General features: G+C 43.5%; 1 protein-coding gene across 1 annotated transcript; it reads right to left on the bottom strand.

Moving 5' to 3' along the window:
- Positions 1-2,307: 2,307 nt before the first annotated feature.
- On the bottom strand, positions 2,308-18,767 carry LOC149432768 (phospholipase A2 inhibitor gamma subunit B-like). The gene is made up of 5 exons (XM_089664998.1): positions 18,493-18,767; positions 14,215-14,331; positions 9,380-9,529; positions 6,671-6,814; positions 2,308-2,727 (listed from the first exon to the last, which is right to left on the bottom strand). Exons 1-5 carry the CDS (start codon positions 18,536-18,538, stop codon positions 2,534-2,536), a joined length of 651 nt encoding a protein of 216 aa, XP_089521124.1. The 5' UTR covers positions 18,539-18,767; the 3' UTR covers positions 2,308-2,533.
- Between the last annotated feature and the right edge of the window lie 2,843 nt (positions 18,768-21,610).

Genomic DNA, 21,610 nt, shown 5'->3' with positions numbered 1-21,610 from the left:
GTACATAAGCTTTGGATGGTAGTGACAAAGTTATGTTGGCCTTAGGGAAGGCTGTCAGAGCCATGAAAGACTGAAGATACCCCCCCACCTTGGCGCAAGAGGTACAGAGCTTTGGATGGAAGTAAAAAAGTCATGTTAGCCTTAAGGAAGGCCATCAGGGCCATGGAAGACTGGGGAGACCCCCCCCCCACTCCCTTGGAGCAAGAACATAAAGATGGCAGGCTGTCAGTGAAGATATCAGAGATATCCTGGCAAATGCGCCAACACCCAATTTGGACACGTAATGGCTCATCTTCATGCGCAAAGGCGCATCAGTGCACTCAAAGCGCAATAGTTGCTGGTGCCCAGTGGTATTTATAAGGACTGTAGCTCCTCTCAGTTATTTCTGGATTATTGTCAGCCTTCAGTTCCTGTGTTCCTGTGCGAGTTACTCTGCCTGATTACCCGTTACCGACCCGGCTTGACCCTGACCTGCTCTTACTTCTCTCCTGGCTATGACCTTGCTTCTCTGATCTGCTCCTGTCTATTCTTGATTGATGTCCTGTGTATGACCCTGGTTTGCTCCTGACTATCTTCTGCCCCCCAATTCCTGTTTGTAACCCTGTGTTTGACCCCCAGGTCTGGCTTCTGACTATGTTTCCTGCACTGCCTATCTGTCAAGATCCGCTAGTCTTCCAGAAAGTCATCTGCTGTATCCACTCTGCCCACGGGTGTTGTCTCATCTGGAACCACCAGGCAAACACACCATTGGCAACCTGTGCTTCTTTGAGCACTGCACCTTCTGTTACCACCTTCAGGGGTGCTTTGCACTTAACCGGAGCCCTCTCGTCACCTCAGCCTTTGGTCAGGTACGTGACACAGGCACATAGCAAGCAGGTCAATAAGATCACTAAAATAAGTACACTTGTGAAAATTATATGGCATCAGCACTGATCACTGCATCAGTGAAGCACACTTTAAGAATGGAGGAGGTGGAACTTTCATTCATTCACATGTCCTCTATTCATAGAGTGCTTTTCATAGCTGGAAGCTATGGTACAGCTTCTATGAGTGGAGGAAGGAGGCAGAAAGGGTGGGCATAATTGTCCCTCTTGACAAGTGCCTATGATAGGACCAGGGGCGGACTGAAAACTCATGGGGCCCCCGGGCAATAGAGGATCATGGGGCCCCTGTGTCCTTGACCAAACTCAAAAAAGCCTATGAAAAAGGTACCAGGGGCATCTCATGGGGCCCCCTACTGACCCCGGGCCCTCGGGCAGTGTCCGAGTTTCCAAATGGTCAGTCCGCCCCTGTTCATGGCAAGCCTTCTTTTAGAGAGAGGACGACGCAATCTCTGAGTACATGCAAAGAAAGACAGAAAGAAGGAAGGTGCCTTTGAGTGTAGACTGTCATAAATTAAAACAAAGTGGAATTACACTCACGTGATAGTGATTAAAACAGGCACATCTCTGAGTAAATGTAGTTAGTGAAGCATCCTCTGCCACTGCTGTGTATAGCCGTTGCCCTCTTGGGCAATGGCAGGCTGGATGGTGACCGGAATCCAAAATTAGTGTTGGAATGCATTTGGAGTGCAAGTGGTTGTGGCACTCAGCAAGGTGACGTCACCATCACGTCAGAGCTTGAGAAAGGAGCACGCCCGACACAATGCGTGATTTCCGGTGACGTCATCTCGCCGAGTGCTGCGACTGCTTGTGCTCCAACTGCATTCCAACACTTGTTTTGGATTCTGTTCACCATCCAGCCGGCCATTTGCTGAGAGGGCGATGGCTTACAGTAGTGGTGGAGGACGCTTCACTGATACATTTACTCAGAGATGTGCCTATTTTAACCCCTATCATGTGAGAGTAATTCTACTTTGTTTTAATAAATTATTTATGACAGTCCACACTCAGAGGCGCCTTCCTTCTCTATTTTTTTGCATGTATCCAGAAAAAGTTCAAGAAGACAACTAGTTCGTAAGAGGTGTGAAAGAGGCTGAATGTTGCTTCACTGCAGAAGACAACTGAGAAACTGACACTTTCAGGAGGGTCAGTCTCCATGGTCCACCCCTTGCTCACTGGTACCTCCTGCTAGAAGGTCACAGGAACACACAGTAATGGCCTGGAAATGAGCAGAAGGAACCAGTGAGAGCTGTGGCAGTCCATTGAGACTGACGCTCCCGGAAGTTTCAGTTTTCCAGCAGATTTTGGAGGACCATTCTTCAGTTATGGAGCCACGTTCAGCTGCGTAGGCAGCGGAAGAGATAAATAATGAGTCTCTTCTTTGCAGGTATGTACTTTTCCCACAGAAAAAAAGCAAGGGAGAATGTGCAATCTCACAACATACAATATATTGTAGATCCAAATTAAATCTTATTTTTACCATTATACCTTTTACATATTCATATTATTAAATAACAATACAATTGGCTTGACATTCAATGCTGCACAAAAATATAGTCAAAAAAAGTCAGCTCCATAATGACAAGAATAATTCTTAAGTCCATATCATATAGTTTATCACGAGGATCAAAAAGATACTTGAGATTCCAGATCTAAAGCAATAATTTCAGCAACAGAGCAAAAACACTTAATGGCATGAGGGTGACATGATGGAATCCAAGACTTCCTCTATTGCAAATGTAATTGTAGGTTGTGGTTATTCCGCTGGTGGTGAAAGTCTGGCTGGTGAGACTGCAGATACTTTTTGTGGCACAGCCACGAAATGCCAATTCAGATGTTTGATACCCTGGGGGAAAGATAGGAAATGTTGTTTACAATTTGACAATAGCATTTTTAGCCTTCTATTTGTAAAGAGGCTGCAATGTTACCTTCCAGTTCAGGACCATAAAGTCTTAATTGGTGGCATAACGCCCATATAGGCAGGCTAGGTGGGGTGTCCATGGCCATTCAATCTCGAAATGCATCGGATGCTTGACTATTACCTGATTATATAAAATACTACCCATGTGATCCCCTATAACTATAACCGCTAACGTTTGCAGAACTGTTTTCAAGATTCATGTTAAAATAAACTATTTGAAATTTTTTAAATGTTTTGTCTTTGATATCTTGGCTCATTGATCAGTGCTGCCTCATAGTCCCATTGTTTCAGGGGAACAGAATTTTATTTCATGCACTAATTTGCATGCATAAATAAATTGCCCCATTGTTGGTGTAAGTGGGAGCAATAGTGCCCCATTGTTAGTGTCAGTGGGAGCAATAGTGCCCCATTGTTGGTGTCAGTGGGAGCAATAGTGCCCCATTGTTGGTGTCAGTGGGAGCAATAGTGCCCCATTGTTGGTGTCAGTGGGAGCAATAGTGCCCCATTGTTGGTGTCAGTGGGAGCAATAGTGCCCCACCGTTGGTTTCAGTGGGAGCAATAGTGCCCCACCGTTGGTTTCAGTGGGAGCAATAGTGCCCCACTGTTGGTGTCAGTGGCAGGAATAATCCGAAAAAAGTTATAACAAAATTAATGAATGCATTTGTTTAATTCAGATGACCTCACATGATGCGATAGTAGTTTGCATCCAATCCAGATAGCGCATGGATCTGAACTTCAGTCCATTTGTTAATTAACCTCCCTGGCGGTCTGATTATTTCAGATTTTTTGTGCTGAAAGCGGTACCATTTTTTTGCATGGAAATATGTAGTTTTTTATTGTAGGCTGTAATTTTTAGGAATAACTCACTGGAATCTGTCCGAACAAGAGTCTAGTAAACATCCCGGGGAGGATAAAATTTGAAACACGAAATTATAAATTATAATATAATAAATAATCATAAAAAATAATAATATAATAATAATCAATTTAATTCAATAATATAATCAAACCAAAAACACTGAAATTTGAAATACAGAGGCAAATTCGCACATCGCTGAGCAAAGTCGCAGAATCGTTTTCAGTGTCTGATGACGAATTTCCCCCACGAATCATTATCACTCAATTCTGCAAGTGGTTCTGATTTACTACCGCTGTTCTAAAACCGCTTTTGACGTAAAGGGACGCCTTTTGGACGCCATGGACTTTTCTAAGTTTCCAGGCAGAAAGAACATTCAAAATGCAGGCAGGGCGCAGGACAAAGCAGTAGGAACAAAATATATGTGAAATGCATTGAAACAGCAATGACAGCAAAAGTGAAATTTTTAAAAAATTTCAAATTTCCCGCCGGTTCCGGCGCCTGTACGTCCCGAAGTCACAGGGACCGGAACACGGAAGCCGGCATCGGCCGGAGGAGATGGCCGGGGACGCTGCAGGGGTCACATCACGGGAGCGAAGGACAAGGTAAGTGCTGCAGGGACCCCCTGAGCAACGCCGCATGGTAAGCTGAGTGTAGCTCGGGGTTACCGCTCTTGGTATAGAAATTTTACCCCGAGCGACACTCGGGAAAACCGCTAAGGAGGTTAAGCAGCAGTTGGTCCAACACCAATTGGAGCATGGAAGTATGGGGGAGGCGCAGGAGATTTGATAATTTTGTTAAGTAGGGTGTTGAATTTCAATTGGGAGTCCAGTTTCTATAAAGAAATGGTCATAAAGCACCTATATTTCATGTTTTTCAGCGTTAGAGCATTTTTAGAGCTAAAAAACTCCTCTAGAAACCCACTAGTTCTGAATTTTTTTTCCAACCAAAAAACGTTCCAGCCAAAAAACGTTGATTACAGTCTTTGTGTGCATGTGGACATAGGATAACATGCTGGGGGGTTTACTGGCTGTAGAAAAAAACGTCAAAACACAAAAACAGCCGCTGTAAAAACGTCCCGACTAAGGCCTAAGGACTGTAGGAAGTAGGGTGTTGAATTTTAATTGGGAGTCCAGTTTCTATAAAGAGATGGTCATAAAGCACCTATGTGGTCAGTGTATGATGGACCTGTTAGGGAGAACTGACAATTTTGTGCAAGAAATACTTTTTAAAATGGTTTATTTCTTTAACTTTTTGACTCTTTTTAACTCCCTTAAGAAGCCCTTGTCTTCCCATGCCTTTTGCTTGACAATAGTGTGCTTGTTAGCCCTACGAAAGGCCAGAATTGATTAACAACCTTTCTAGACTTCAATGGGGTTCACTGCAAAATGCATGAACTTTGAACTTCAAGCAAGATTTCCAAACTTCAGTCATTCCTAATCAAAACATGTATTCCAGATGCATGTAATGCACCAGCATACTGTATAGCAATGTTGTATTATCTGAAAGGTTATGGTTGAGACCAAGGGCGGACTGACCATTTGGAAACTCGGGCACTGCCCGAGGGCCTGGAATCAGTAGGGGGCCCCATGAGATGCCCCTGGTACCTTTTTCATAGGCTTTTTTGAGTTTGGGCAAGGACACAGGGGCCCCATGATCCCCTCTTGCCCGGGGGCCCATTGAGTTGTCAGTCCACCGGACAATGGGCTACTCCTATAAATCACAAGATGCAGCGCTATAAACTAAAACATATTAATGCATGAATCAGAGAATCAATCATAAATAACTGAACAGTTAAAAGTTCATATAATAGGTGACTTTAGTGCTCTCCTCTATTTCATATCCTCCTGGTGGTCAGGCGTTGTGCAAAATAGTGCTGAAGAAGTGCACACTCACCAAAACGCACAGGTATATGAGCGTTTTATATAGATTCCCCTTTAGGATCATCGACTGGACACGCTGTGATATTAAGACCACCTCCTTCCAGAGCTCCTAGATGTTCCTGTATAATCCCTTGTTAGGTGACCTGCGGACTTCTCCTTAGGATTGGTATACGATTCGTACCCCGCAAAGAGATGGGTGACTAAAATGGGTACTCCCCACGGGAGTCAAAACAAAACATATCCATAGTGTAGTAGGTCATATAAAAGAATTTATTAAAAGCTCAACAATCCGTGTACACGGCAGTATATAGACAGTGTGGACTAACCGTCCAGTGATAAAGATGACCGCCGGAGCTCCACGATGCTCCGGCGGTATGACGTCACGGCGTTCCTGGCTCCTCCAGGAACCAGGAGCCAGGAACGCCTGACCACCAGGAGGATATGAAATAGAGGAGAGCACTAAAGTCACCTATTATATGAACTTTTAACTGTTCAGTTATTTATGATTGATTCTCTGATTCATGCATTAATATGTTTTAGTTTATAGCGCTGCATCTTGTGATTTACATTGTTTTGAGGGTGTATGGTACCTAATGTTCAGCTGCTATTCCATAGATGCGCTCGTATTTATTCTTTTTGAATGGGCTACTCCTATTTGCTCCCTTTGTTAAGACCCTGGTCGCACTGGGTGCAACTTGGCATGCGATTGACATGCCATGCGACTTGCAAATTGCATGCCAAGTCGCACCCTATTATCCGCAATTACAGCAGTCATATCGGTGCGGTTCCAACTTGGTCGGAGCCGCACCGATTTCTAAAGCAGTGCATGCACTACTTTTGGTGTGATTTGCAAGACATCTGACGCAGATGTCTATGCAAATCGCACTTCAAAACGCAATGACATCCCGACTTTGATTTCAAAGTCAGGATCGATGTGACCGGGGTGTAAACATACAGTTGAAAATGTTTTGTTATATCTATTCTAAAAAGTGCAAAAAAATACTGCTGATCTACAAAACTACATTAAAACAATTCACCTGTACAAAAGTTGAACACTCACCTGTCTGGAGGACTATGCAGCCTGTAAATAAATATCAATGTAGACTGAATTATACATGGAATTATTTACCTATATCAGTTTTAGCAAGGCGCATGCACACAGTTTCATTGCCTGCACACAGCATGCTGTTGTCAGCGGTACACTGGTCACTGTTAATTGACAAACACTGCGGACATGATAATCCATTTTGTGCGTTGGTATTGTATTGTGGTACTGCGCAAACGAAAAAGAACGAGGGGAAAATATTAATATATAACATATTGCTAGATAAGTTGATGTGGGGTAAGGGAAGAAGAGAACAAAAAATGAGAGATGGGGATGGGAAGTAAGGAGAAGAGGGGAGAGAAGAGGTGGAAGGAGAGGAGGGTAGGAAAAAAGAATGGTGAATAGAACTGAGGACGTAGAGGAAGGGAGGAGTGTGGCTTGGAAAATGAAGGGGGGGGGGGGGTAAGAAGAGAAGGGGAATGGATAGAAAATAAGGGAGGAAAAGTAGGGAAAGGGTTTGGAGGTGAGGAGAGGAGAATAGAGGAGAGGATAGAGTGCAATGGTTGGAAGGGGAAAATGAGAAGATTGAAGAGGAAAGGTTGGGAAGAAGAAAAGTGAGGATGGGATAGGTAAGGGTGGGAAGGAGATATTATAGGATAGGAGAGGAAAGAGTAGGGAGGGGAGTTGGGGGGGATTGGAGAGGAAAGGGTGGGAAAGAGAGACTAGAGGATGGAAGAGAAAAGGAAAAGAATGGGAGAGGGCAGGATGAGAAAAGAAAGGCTGGGAAGGAGAGATTATAGGATGGGAGAGAAAGGGTGGGAAGAGGAGAGTATTGGAGAGGAAAGAGCGGAAAAAGAGACCAGAGGACGAAGGAGGAAAGGGTATGAATGGAAGAGGGGATGATGGGAGAAGAAAGGGTGGGAAAGAAAAATTTTAGGATGGGAGAGGAAAGGGTGGGAAGAGGAGAGGGGAGGATTGAAAAGGAAATCATGGGAGAGAAAAGGATGGGAAGAGCAAAGAGAGGAATGAAGAGAAAGGGTGGAAAAGAGAGATCAGAGGATGGAAGAGGAAAGGATACAAATGGGAGAGAGGAGGATGGGAGAAAAAATGTGGGAAGCAGAGATTAAAGGATGGGAGAGAAAAGGGTTGGAAGAGGAGAAGGGAGGATTGAAAAGGAAATGATGGGAGAGAAAAGTATGGGAGAGAAAAGAATGGGAAGAGCAAAGAGAGGAATGAAGAGAAAGGGTGGAAAAGAGAGATCAGAGGATGGAAGAGGAAAGGATACAAACGGGAGAGAGGAGGATGGGAGAAGAAATGTGGGAAGCAGAGATTAAAGGATGGGAGAGAAAAGGGTTGGAAGAGGAGAAGGGAGGGTTGAAAAGGAAATGATGGGAGAGAAAAGTATGGGAGAGAAAAGAATGGGAAGAGCAAAGAGAGGAATGAAGAGGAAAGGGTGGAAAAGAAAGACTAGAGGATGGAAGAGGAAAGGGTACAAATGGGAGAGGGGAGGATGGGAGAAGAAATATGGGAAGGAGAGATTAAAGAATGGGAGAGAAAAGGTGGGAAGAGGAGAAGGAAGGATTGAAAAGGAAATGATGGGAGAGAAAAGAATGGGAAGAGCAAAGAGAGGAATGAAGAGGAAAGGGTGGAAAAGAAAGACTAGAAGATGGAAAAGGAAAGGGTACGAATGGGAGAGGGGAGGATGGGAGAAGAAATATGGGAAGGAGAGATTAAAGGATGGGAGAGAAAAGGTGGGAAGAGGAGAGGGAAGAATTGGAGAGGAAAGGGTGAAAAACAGAGACCGGAGGATGGAGGAGGAACAAGTACAAATGGGAGAGGGGAGGATGGGAGCAGAAAGGTTTGGAAGGATATTATAGGATGGGATAGGAAAGGGTAGGAGGAAGAGAGAGTGGAAAAGAGACATCGGATGAAGGAAGAAGAAAGGGTAAGAATGGGAGAGAAAAGGTGGGAAGAGGAGAAGGAAGGATTGAAAAGGAAATGATGGGAGAGAAAAGTATGGGAGAGAAAAGAATGGGAAGAGCAAAGAAAGGAATGAAGAGGAAAGGGTGGAAAAGAAAGACTAGAGGATGGAAGAGGAAAGGGTACAAATGGGAGAGGGGAGGATGGGAGAAGAAATATGGGAAGGAGAGATTAAAGGATGGGAGAGAAAAGGTGGGAAGAGGAGAGGGAAGGATTGGAGAGGAAAGGGTGAAAAAGAGAGACCGGAGGATGGAGGAGGAACGAGTACAAATGGGAGAGGGGAGGATGGGAGCAGAAAGGGTTGGAAGGATATTATAGGATGGGATAGGAAAGGGTAGGAGGAAGAGAGAGTGGAAAAGAGACATCGGATGAAGGAAGAAGAAAGGGTAAGAATGGAAGAGAAAAGGTGGGAAGAGGAGAAGGAAGGATTGAAAAGGAAATGATGGGAGAGAAAAGAATGGGAAGAGCAAAGAGAGGAATGAAGAGGAAAGGGTGGAAAATAAAGACTAGAGGATGGAAAAGGAAAGGGTACAAATGGGAGAGGGGAGGATGGGAGAAGAAATATGGGAAGGAGAGATTATAGGATGGGAGAGGAAAGCGTTGGAAGAGGAGAGGGGAGGAGAGTAGAGTAGAAAAGAAGAGAAGATAGAATAAGTGGGAGGGAGGTGAGAGAAAAGGATAGAAGAAGATGGAGAGACAAGAGTAGAAGGGCTGGGAATGGTATAGTGAAAAAAATAGAGAGGGGATGAAGAGGATAGGGCAAAAGGAAAGAGGGAAAGGGTGGGATTGGTAGAGAGCTTTCAGAATACTTACATGTAGGCATATTGGGGTTACATTTATTGCTTTCTGAGCAGCATGAAGTTGCCATCCTTAGGGAGCCTCCTGGGAAAGTGCTGCTTCCAGTCATGTTACATTGATATGTTGGAGAACATGATCTGAACATATTTGTAGAATGTGTTCCATCTGTGTGAATACGTGGAAAACAGAGGCTTTAGTTGAAAATGTACTATTAATCTATATTATATCTATTTTTTATGATATTTTGTGTGTTCAGGGTAGCTATAAACTGATTTTTTCAGTTACAAACTTCTAATAAAAGATAAAGTCATAATAAGAAAATATCATGAGTATTAGTTTTGTTCTGATAACAATAAAACAAAAGTGACTTCCTTTTCTTTGAAGCCATATGTGTGTTGAAGCAGTTTCAGGTTTTCTTTTTAGAAAGCCTGCCATGGTTTACAATTAGTGATGGGCTGAAGACCTCCCTGTTCGGTTCGCGATTGAACACCCGAACCTAACAAAAGTTCGACCGCAAACTTTGAATAAGTAACAATTCACTAAGCGGTATCTTACCACATCTGAGTATGCGGTAAGATACCGCACAGCTACTAAAATACGGCATGAGTTACAATATTAAGTCATGCGATATTTTAGTAGTGAAAACATTCTGTTCCAGCTATCAGCGGGGTTTCTGCAATTGTAAGAAAAAATTAATGGGGTCCCCCCCATCCATACCAAGCCACTCGGGTCTGGTATGGATTCTGAGGGGAACCCCCATGCCAAAATTTAAAAAAAATGGCATGGAGCCCCCCCCCCCCAAAATCCAAACCAGACCCTTATCCATGCAGCCTGGCAGGTCAAGAAAAGTGGGGGGACCCTTACCATTCGTGTGTTCGTCAACTCAAACATCAAGCCCAACACTATTTACAAACAAAGTAACGTAAAGGAACCATTATTAAATGTTGGGAATAAAGAATGTCCACAAATAATGTGAAAAAAGTGTAATGACCATACCACGCCACATGTTCTCAAAATGGGAGGGCACTTTGGAACAGCAGGGGGCTCCCCCCCAAAGCACCTTGTCACCATGTTGATGGGGAGAAGGACCTCTTCCCCTTAACAGTGGCTGGTGGTTGTGGGGGTCTGTGGGCGGGGGGCTTTTCGGAAATTGTAAGCCCCCTTTACCAAGGGGCCCCCCAGATCCCAGCCCCCCCATGTGAATAAGTATGGAGTACATGGTACAGCTACTCATTCACCAAACAAAAGTGTAGTGTAAAAAATGATAGAAGACAGTCTTTGACAAGTCCTTTTTAAAACCAAAATTTAAAAAAAATGTCCCCTCAAGTAGATCCAACATGAATCATGATGCCCGCTGCCACTGCCGAAAAAAAAAAGGCTTGGCTCTCGACACTGACTCCCGGCAGCTCTTAAATACAGCTCTTAGGCTCCATGTACACGGGACGTTTCTGAACGATGGAAACTGGCTGCTGGAAAACATAGGTTAAAAAAAGGCTGTTTAGCCGTGTTTGCATAACGCGTTTATGTGCGTTTGCGTGTAGAAGCGTTTTTTAAAGATAAGCACAGGAGAACCTCCCAAATGCCCAGAATGCACTGAAAAGTGATAAATTATTAACTATTTCAGATTGTTTCAGAGAAATACAGAGAGTAGAAGCAGAGACGGAAGTATGTGTTGAGATTAGCTTAGGTGTGAATTGCTCATTAACATTTCTTTTGTTTCCAAGGGTGGGAAAGGTGTCTGGTGGAGGGAGTCATTAAGGCCACCTGGCAGGGGGGTCTTCATGAGGAATTTGAGGTGTGAATGGTCATGAACATATCTTTTGTTTCTAAGGGTGGGAGAGGTCTGAGGTGTGAATGGTCATTAACATATATTTTGTTTCCAAGGGTGGGAGAGGTCTGAGGTATGAATTGGTCATTAACATTTCTTTTGTTTCCAAGGGTGGGAGAGGTCTGAGATGTGAGTTGCTCATTAACATTTCTTTTGTTTCCAAGGGTTGGAAAGGTGTCTGGTGGAGTTAGTCATTAAGGCCGCCTTGCAGGGGGTCTTCATGAGGAATTTGAGGTGTGAATGGTCATTAACATATCTTTTGTTTCCAAGGGTGGGAGAGGTCTGAGGTGTGATTTGGTCATTACAATGTGTGACAAGCTTGGTAGGAACATCCTGTGTTCAGTGTTTTGTCCATCTGAGTACCTTGAAAACACTTTGCATGCATTTTTCATGATAAAAAAGGCTCTGGACAGCATTGGGAACTGGAAGAGTTAAAAAAAATTGCAAATGCTTATAAACGTGATTTGCCACTTTTAAAAGCTTTTTGCGTTTGAAACACTAATAAAATCGACGTCTGAACGCAAGTTTGTTGCGTTAAAAATAACAACAGTAAACTCAACTGCCTGTAAATGACTGTAAACGACGATGTGTACATGGACACATAGGAGAACATTAGGGAACTGGAAGAGTTAAAAAAAAAATTTCAAACGCAAGCGCTTATAAACGCGATTTGCTGCATCTAGCCGCATTTAGCCGTGTTTACAAGCATTTTGCGTTTGAAACTCTGATAAAATCAGTTTGTTGCATTCAAAAAATCAACTGTAAACTCAACTGTCTGTAAACGACTGTAAACGACGATGTGTACATGGACACATAGGAGAACATTAGGGTGAGTTCAGGGGCTGCTGAAAAAAACACATAACAGCTCCTAAACGTGAGTTTAGCAGCTGCAGGGTACATGAGCCCTTAAATACTGTGACGACACAAGGGGGCGGGGGGTCGTGTCATGATGTGCTGTGATTATCCAAAGCATTGCACCTGACCTGTGGTCAGGTGCATTGCTTTGGCCAATCACAATGCACTGACAAGGCACAGTGCATTGTGAGGAACGGTGGGTGAACAGCCTGCCGAACGCCCTTACCATTTGTGTGTTTGTCGACTCGAACATCAAGCCCAACACCAGGGGCGGGACTGACAACTCATGGGGCCCCCAGGCAATAGGGGATCAAGGGGCCCCTGTGTCCTTGCCCAAACTCAAAAAAGCCTATGAAAAAGGTACCAGGGACATCTCATGGGGCCCCCTATTGACCCCGGGCCCTCAGGCAGTGCCCAAGTTTCCAAATGGTCAGTCCGCCCCTGCCCAACACTGTTTACAAACAAAGTAACGTAAATTAACCATTATTCAATGTTGGGAATAAAGAATGTCCACAAATAATGTGAAAAAAGTGTAATGACAAAACTGACTGACATCTGTAGTTTCCTGTTAGAAATATGGAATAACACGATATACCAGTAATTAACCACATGCCTCCCAGCCACTGTAGAAATACGGCAGCAGGGCGGCACGGCTGGGCAAAACCACGTTTTAAAACGTGTGTTTTGTAAACAGGTAGGGGGCGCGCCGCCGCCTTACCTGTCCAGCCGATCACAGCTGCGGATGTCAGTCGCCGGGTCACAGCCGGTCGTTACCGGCTATGTCCTGGCGATCGGCGGCAATTGCTGACAGAGAGCACAGCTGCAGTAGCTGTGCTCTCTGTCAGTTCCCTGACAGCTCCAGGACACGCTGATCTGGACAGAAGAGTTTCTCTCTCCCGATCAGTGGTGTCCCGTGCAGAACACACCCCCGCCCCCTAGTAAAACACTCCCCTCACACAGTTAACCCTTCCCTGAAAAATAAACTTAACCCCTTCATCCCCAGTGCCATTAGTACAGTGTCAGTGTTTTTTTTTTTTGCACTGATCACTGTATTGGTGTCACTGGGGACGTCAGTGACCCAAAGTCAGTACCCTCCAATGTCAGAATGTCCGCCGCAGTCCCGCAGTCCCACCATAAGTCGCTGATTGCCGCCATAAGTCCCTGATCGCCGTTATAAATCACTGATCGCCGCCATTATTAGTATAAAAAAAAACTAAAAATCCCAGTATCTTTCCCGCCATTTGTAAACGCTATAACTTTCACGTAAACCAATTAATTTACACATATTGGGGTTTTTTTTTAGCAAAGACATGTCGCAGAATGCATTTTGGCAGAAATTTATGACTAAATTTTATTTTTTATTTTTTTTTTTACTGGACATGTTTTATAGCAAAAAGTCCAAAATATTGTTTTTTTTTCCTCAAAATTGTCAGCCTTTTTTTTTATAGCGCAAAAAATAAAAACCGCACAGGCGATCAAATACCACCGAAAGAAAGCTCAATTTGTGGGGGAAAAAAGGATGTCAATTTCATTTATGTACCGTATTGCATGACCGCGCAATTGTCCGTTAAACTAGCGCAGCGCTGTATAGCAAAATAATGGTGTAAATTGCAGTATCTATACCATAGTTTGTAGACGCTATAACTTCACACAAAGCAATCAATATACACTTATTGGGATTTTTTTACCAAAAACATGGAGCAGAATACATTTTGGCCTAAATTTATAACCAACTTTGAGTTTACTATATATTTTTTTATAGCTCAGTAAAAAATATTGTTTTTCTTCAAAATGTTTGGCATTTTTTTCTTTATAGCGTGAAAAATAAAAAGTGCACAGGTGATCAAATACCACCGAAAGAAAGCTCTATTTGTGTGAAAAAAAGGACGGAAATTTCGTTTGGGTGCAGCATTGCATGACCGCGCAATTATCAGTTGAATTAGTGCAGCACTGAGTAGCAAAAAGAGGCCTGGTCAGGAAGGGGGGTAAATCCTCTGGAGGTCAAGTGGTTAAGTCTATACAAGTCTATGAAATGTATTATCACATTGGATACATCTATGCATTTTTTTTTTAGATTTTTTTGCATGCAAAAGCAAACCAATAATTACTACACAAGAAATAACAAAGAAAAACAAATTCATTTCTTTAAAATTTTTATTTGACTTACTTATTAGGATTTCGATGTATGTAGTGGAACATTCATTCTTGTCCGGACAGGTTACACTGTTTCCCGTACAGTCTGTGCTTGATGAGCTCGAACATTTTGTGCAAGATATAGCTCTGCCTATAATGAAATAGAATCAGAATTGGAAGTCCATTTTATCTTTCTGTTGGTTTGTCAGATTCTAAAAGTTCTCAGCATAGAGCATAGAGCCGCTAATATCAAAAACAACCATTAAGTAAAGAGCTTGCCCAAACTGGCCCTTAACCTCCTCGGCGGTATGATTCTTTCCGATTTTTTGTGCTGAAAGCGGTACCATTTTTTTGCATGGAAATATGTAGTTTTTTATTGTAGGCCTGTAATTTTTAGGAATAACTCACTGAAATCTGTCCGAACAAGAGTCTAGTAAACATCCCGGGGATGATAAAATTTAAACACGAAATCATAAATTATAATGTAATAAATAATCATAAAAAATAATAATATAATAATAATAATACATTTAATTCAATAATATAATCAAACCAAAAACACTGAAATTTGAAATACAGAGGCAAATTCGCACATCGCTGAGCAAAGTCGCAGAATCGTTTTCAGTGTCTGATGAGGAATTTCCCCCACGAATCATTATCACTCAATTCTGCAAGTGGTTCTGATTTACTATCGCTGTTCTCTAGGCGGTCTAAAACCGCTTTTGACCTAAAGGGACGCTTTTTGGATGCCATGGACTTTTCTAAGTTTCCAGGCAGGAAGAACATTCAAAATGCAGGCAGGGCGCCGGACAAAGTAGTAGGGACAAAATATATGTGAAATGGGTTGAAACAGCAATGACAGCAAAAATTAAATTTTTAAAAAAATTCAAATTTCCCGCCGGTTCTGTCGCCTGTACGCCCCGACGTCACAGGGACCGGAACACAGAAGCCGGATGCCGGCATCGGCCGGAGGAGATGGCCGGGGACGCTGCAGGGGACACATCGCGGGAGCGAAGGACAAGGTAAGTGCTGCAGGGACCCCCAGAGCAACGCCGCATGGTAAACCCGAGTGTAGCTCGGGGTTACCGCTCTTGGGATAGAAATTTTACCCCGAGCTACACTCGGGATTACCGCTAAGGAGGTTAAAGAGAACCTGTCACTAGACTTTAACCTTCAACAACAATCTTGCCTTAGATTATTTGTGCATTTAACATATTTTATGCATAATATTTACCAATGGAAGCTTCCCTTGTGTAGACATCCAAAAGCCCTGAGACTGCTGTTGGGTGCCGCCATCTTGGTGATATCAGAAGCCCCTGGTAGTCCCAGAGCTGTCATTTAAGTGACAGTCTATAGTAATCCCAATTGGCTTATTCCACAGAAAATAAATAAGAAGTTTATATAGGGAAGGGCAGAGGAGCTGGGTCAGCACAAACAGCAATTAGAAACTTCCAAAAGGCTGATGACATGCAAGCGGGAAGGGAGGTTCGCTGGGCAATTGACTCTTCCTGGAGTAGTCAAATATCAAGTTCAAAGACACATTGCAATTGAATAAAAAATGAATTATGGAAAAATGAATTATGGAAAAATAAATTATGGAAAAGTAAATAAAGTGATAAATTAAGTAAAATAAAAGTAAGCAATTACAATGCTTGCTTTTTTGTGGTTTTGTTTGCAATTTCTTAAGTTAGTGAGAGGGTCTATTTAAAGGAAAACTCAATATAAAAGAAAAGCAAGACAAATAGTTGTTGCTTTATCCATCAAAGATTTGTGTTTCTAACCATCCAGTCCAGAGGGTTACACAGCAGTTAGGTTGGTAACTGGGCATTTCTTTTCTATAGTTAAAGCGATTTTTTTTAAATTAAAATCACAAAAACATTATAATTACCTGCTTTGTGTAATGGTTTTGCAAAGAGCAGCCCCAATCCTCCTGTCCTTGGGTCCCCTGCTGGTTCCTTCCCTTTGCCCTGAAGCCTCATAGCAAGCAGCTTGCTATGTAGGCACTCATGAATGCCCATTCCCAAGACCCGCTTTGTGTGTCCATAGACACAAAAAGTGCGGCTCGGCAACGCCCCTTGCTCCATCCTCACTGGCTGTGATTAACAGCAGCAGGAGCCAATGGCCATAGATACAAAAAACAACCATAAAATAAAGAGCTTGCCCAAACTGACCCTTAAAGAGACCCTGTCACCAGAGCCAATGGCTCCCGCTGCTGTGTCTGAGTCCATAGATATCAAAACAACCATAAAATAAAGAGCTTGCCCAAAATGACCCTTAAAGAGACCCTGTCGCCAGAGCCAATGGCTCCCATTGCTGTGTCTGAGTCCACAGACACCAAAAAACAACCATAAAATAAAGAGCTTGCCCAAACTGACCCTTAAAGAGACCCTGTCACCAGAGCCAATGGCTCCCACTGCTGTGTCTGAATCCATAGATACCAAAACATGCATAAAATAAAGAGCTTGCCAAAAATGATCCTTAAAGAGACCCTGTCACCAGAGCCAATGGCTCCCGCTGCTGTGTCTGAGTCCATAGATACAAAAAACAAGCATAAAATAAAGAGCTTGCCCAAACTGACCCTTAAAGAGACCCTGTCACCAGAGCCAATGGCTCCCGCTGCTGTGTCTGAGTCCATAGATACAAAAAACAAGCATAAAATAAAGAGCTTGCCCAAACTGACCCTTAAAGAGACCCTGTCACCAGAGCCAATGGCTCCTGCTTTTGTGTCTGAGTCCATAGATATCAAAACAACCATAAAATAAAGAGCTTGCCCAAAATGACCCTTAAAGAGACCCTGTCGCCAGAGCCAATGGCTCCCATTGCTGTGTCTGAGTCCACAGACACCAAAAAACAAGCATAAAATAAAGACCTTGCCCAAACTGGCCCTTAAAGAGACCCTGTCACCAGAGCCAATGGCTCCCGCTGCTGTGTCTGAGTCCATAGATACAAAAAACAAGCATAAAATAAAGAGCTTGCCCAAACTGGCCCTTAAAGAGACCCTGTCACCAGAGCCAATGGCTCCTGTTGCTGTGTCTGAATCCATAGATACCAAAACATCCATAAAATAAAGAGCTTGCCCAAAATGATCCCTAAAGAGACCCTGTCACCAGAGCCAATGGCTCCTGCTGCTGTGTCTGAGTCCATAGATACAAAAAACAACCATAAAATGAAGAGCTTGCCCAAACTGACCCTTAAAGAGACCCTGTCACCAGAACCAATGGCTCCTGTTGCTGTGTCTGAATCCATAGATACCAAAACATCCATAAAATAAAGAGCTTGCCCAAAATGACCCTTAAAGAGACCCTATCACCAGAGCCAATGGCTCCCGCTGCTGTGTCTGAGTCCATAGATACAAAAAACAACCATAAAATGAAGAGCTTGCCCAAACTGACCCTTAAAGAGACCCTGTCACCAGAGCCAATGGCTCCCTCTGCTAAGTCCATAGATACCTACTTGGCCCGCCCCCTGCTCCCTCCTCTGCCAATTGCCCTATAGCATGCAGCGTGTTATTGGGGCACTTGTGCGAGTCCTGCTCGGCTCAGCCCCGCCCCATGCTCCATCCTCCCTGGTTGTGATTGACAGCAGCTCCCTCTGCTGTGTCTGAGCCAATGAGGAGGGAGAGAGATGAGGGCAGGTAGGTATAAGGAAAGGGGGGGGGGGTTGGGGTAGAACCTGCATGCAGAATGTTTTTTTTTCCCTTAATACAGAGAATGCATTAGGGTAAAAAAAACCTTCTGCCTGTAGAAGTGGTTAGTGGTTTACTCAACTAGGATGCCTCCTGCCTTTGGCTTTTGATTGGACAGTAAAGGAGCAGCAGCTGACAGACGGGGTCATCACTTTTAACACTTGTTAGCATGTTCCTTCCATTGCCACTCCCTATCGTAGTCTAAGTTCTACTATACAAAGAATTACAAGAGAGTGGTACCAAGTCATGTTCAGAGGATTACTCTAGTCCTGACCTTGGATACACCCTCATGACATCTGAGGTGTTGACCATGACCATGTAAGCTGAAGACCAAGCAGTGATCCTACATCTAGGGTTGAGGAGGGGGGCGGAGCTGATAACTGAAATTCCGTCCTTGCTTCTGGGTTAAGATGAAATTGCCAAATCTCAAAACCTTTCATCTTCTTTCAGAAAATTCTTACAGCACCGGGTATATGATGACCTGAGATCAGACCTGTCAAGGCTCAGACAGGGAGAGAATACAAGCAAATACTACAATCTGATCTCTGAGAGACATGGCTGCATTATCAAGAGTAAAGAATTACGAATTTCACAGATGCGCATTGGGAAAATGAAAAAGTAACTTACCAGTCGTTATGAGAGACGCCAGCACAAGTAAAGCTACTGAAAGCATTCTGGTCCAGAGGATTTCACAGTTTGAACCAAATAGTAACAAGCTATCTAATCCAACAAGCTATCTAAAGCCTACCACTGTCAGTATAAGGTGTGGAGGAGACAGTGACATGGAGACGCTTGCGTCAAAGTCGATTTCAAATAGAAAAACACATTTCAGTTGTGGGTGCAGCTGTTCCATGCAGTGTGGGGACATCTCAGTGTTGTCAGCAGTCTGGTGTCCTGACGGGGGGAGTATGTGAGTGACACTGCCTGTTATGTCAGAGACTAATCACCGTTCAGCTATGCGGCTCTGCAACTCTAACAGGTTTATCTGAACACTTGACAAGTGTCTGCATTCATACAATACTTTGTTTTGCCCCGGGGGAATGACTTTACACACCCTTGTTGTCATTTTATTTAACAAGATCCCTGGTCACACAGTAAGAAAATGGAAACCTATCTACACCTGGTCCTTCTTTTGTTTTTAGGACCTTTCTTCTTTTCTTCCATCTTTTCTTCATTCCACATGTCCTTCCTTTCTATCCTTTCTCCCTCCTTTCCTCTTTTCCTTCCTTCCTTCCTGCTTCCCATCCTCCCACCCTGCTGTCCTTCCTTCCTTCCTCACATCCTTCCTTTATAACCTTCCCCCCCCTTCCTTTCTTCCTTCTTCCTAACCTCCCTCCCTGCTGTCCTTCCTTCCTTCCTTCCTTCCTTCCTTCCTTCCTTCCATTCCTTTCTATCCTTCCTCCCCCTTCCTTCCTTCCTTCCATCTTTCCTAACTTCCCTACCTGCCGTCCTTCCTTCTTTCCACACATCCTTCCTTTCTATCCTTCTTCGCTCCCCTCCCCTTCTTTCCTTCCTTCCTCACATCCTTCCTTTATAACCTTCCTCCCCCTCCTTCCTTTCTTCCTTCTTCCTAACCACCCTCCCTGCTGTCCTTCCTTCCTTCCTTTCCTTTCTATCCTTCCTCCCCCTTCCTTCCTTCCTTCCTTCCTTCCTTCCTTCCATCTTTCCTAACCTCCGTACCTGCCGTACCTTCCTTCTTTCCACACATCCTTTCTTTCTATCCTTCTTCGCTCCCCTCCCCTTCTTTCCTTCCATCCTCACATCCATCATTCCTTTCTATCTTTCCTTCCCCTCTCTTCCCTTCTTCCTCCTTCCTGAGCTCTCTCCCTGCTGTCCTTCCTTCTTTCCTTCCTTCCTTCTTCTCATCCTTTCTTTCTATCCTTCCTCCCCCTTCGTACCTTCCCTCCTTCCTATCCTCCCTTCCTGCCGTCCTTCCTTCCTTGCTTCAAAACATCCTTCCTTTCTATCCTTCCTCCCTCCCCTTCCTTCTTTCCTCCTTCCTAATCCTCCTCCCTGCAGTCCTTTCTTCCTTTCTTTCTTTCTTTCTTTCTTTCTTTCTTTCTTTCTTTCTTTCTTTCTTTCTTTCTTTCTCTCTTTCTCTCTCTCTCTCTCTCTCTCTCTCTCTCTCTCTGTCTCCCTCCTTCCTTCCTTCCTTCCTTCCTTATTTCTTTCTATATGCCTCTCTTTTTTTCTTTCTCACTCTCTGTCTCCTGTTTCTCTCCTTTCTTTTCTTTTCTTTCTCTCATTCTCTGTCTTTCCCTCTTTCTTTCTTTCTTTCTTTCTTTCTTTCTTTCTTTCTTATCTACAAAGAAATGTAAAATTGTGAAAAATCAAATAAAAATAAAAACCTACTGACACTAGTGGAGGATTTACCAGGGTCGCTCTTTGGATTTAGTGTGGATATGTGAAAGCTGACATCTGGGAACTTTCCAAAGCTATTTGCCAGAAGGAAGCAGACAAAGGATACAAGTCTGTACTTGGCAGGAAGATATCACTTCTGTAGCTAATTCATTGTATGGCTCATGTAATGACCTGTAAATCAGCAATGAAAATCAAATGAAACTCTTGTTCCTCTGAAATATATCCACAGTGGAAATTGAAGGAGGAGGAAGGATGAGAATGAAAAGCCACAGGGGTCAGATACCGGGCAGCACATGCCAACTCAGTCATTTTACACTCTTATAAGGAAAATGTCTATATTTTCCTTCCTTCCTTCCTTCCTTCCTTCCTTCCTTCCTTCCTTCCTTCCTTCCTTCCTTCCTTCCTTCCTTCCTTCCTCCTTTCCTTCCCTCTTGCCTGCTCTCTTTCTTTCTTTCTTTCTTTCTTTCTTCCCTCCAACCCCTCCTTTCCCTTCCCTCCCTTCCTTCTCTATTTTTCTATTTTACTCATGTGCTTCAACCTTCCCTCAGCCCTTTCTTCCTTCATACTTTTACTTCCATCCCTCTCACCCTTCTTTTCCTTCCTTCTTTTCCTTCCTTCCTTCCTTCCTTCCTTCCTTCCTTCCTTCCTTCATTCCCTCTTGTCCTTCCTTTCTTTCTTCCCTCCCTCCCTCCAAACATTCCTTTCCTTTACCTTCCTTCCTTCCTTCCTTATTTTACTCCTGCCCTTCAACCTTTCCCTCCTTCCCTCAGCCCTTTCTTCCTTCATGCTTTTACTTCCATCCCTCCTACCCTTCTTTTCCTTCTTTCCTTCCTGTAAAAAAGAAAACTAAGGCAGCCATCACATCTAAGAATCAGTAATCTGTAATAAATGTTTGCTTTTGGGTTTATCACAGCTTTAAGTCTAACTTTTAATTGGATGCTGTTTTAAAGAAGAGATGAGAAACATCTGAAAAGTTTGATAAGCTGTGGTTTGGTCCATTAAAATTTAGAACCTCCAAAATTCAAAGTTTCCCATACCTCATGGCAGTTATAATGAAAATGATCCACAAAAGTGAAGGGCAGCAAATGAAGCCAAATTGTGTAGAATGGTTTGAGAAGCTTCTGGCAGTCTGTCCTGATGAGATAACGGGGGGGGGGGGGGCAAAAAACAGCAAGCCACTTCCTTAAAAAACTCATCCAAGAATATTAAGATAGGAGGGTGGACTAGGAGGCTCAACAGAATCAGATATAAAGCAGAAATATCCTTTGGATCAGTCTTTGGTCCCTTTCTCCTAGGCATTTTGGGAATCCAAACTACCAAAAATAACTCTGGAAATCAGATCTGACTTGAGTCATCAACTTTAGTTAAAAAATAGTTGAAATGG

Source organism: Staurois parvus, unplaced genomic scaffold (assembly GCF_062004578.1).
Source record: "Staurois parvus isolate SC_StPar_1 unplaced genomic scaffold, SC_StPar_1.0 ptg002113l, whole genome shotgun sequence".
NCBI lineage: Eukaryota > Metazoa > Chordata > Amphibia > Anura > Ranidae > Staurois > Staurois parvus.
This window is presented reverse-complemented; position numbering and strand designations above follow the sequence as displayed.

Excerpts from the sequence above, each read along its gene's own strand:
- LOC149432768 (XM_089664998.1), bottom strand. The coding sequence starts at position 18,538 with ATGCTTTCAGTAGCTTTACTTGTGCTGGCGTCTCTCATAACGACTG. Across the intron at positions 14,332-18,492 it reads GGCGTCTCTCATAACGACTG|GCAGAGCTATATCTTGCACA; the intron begins GTAAGTTACTTT and ends ATTTCATTATAG. Across the intron at positions 9,530-14,214 it reads ATACATCGAAATCCTAATAA|ATGGAACACATTCTACAAAT; the intron begins GTAAGTCAAATA and ends GTATTCACACAG.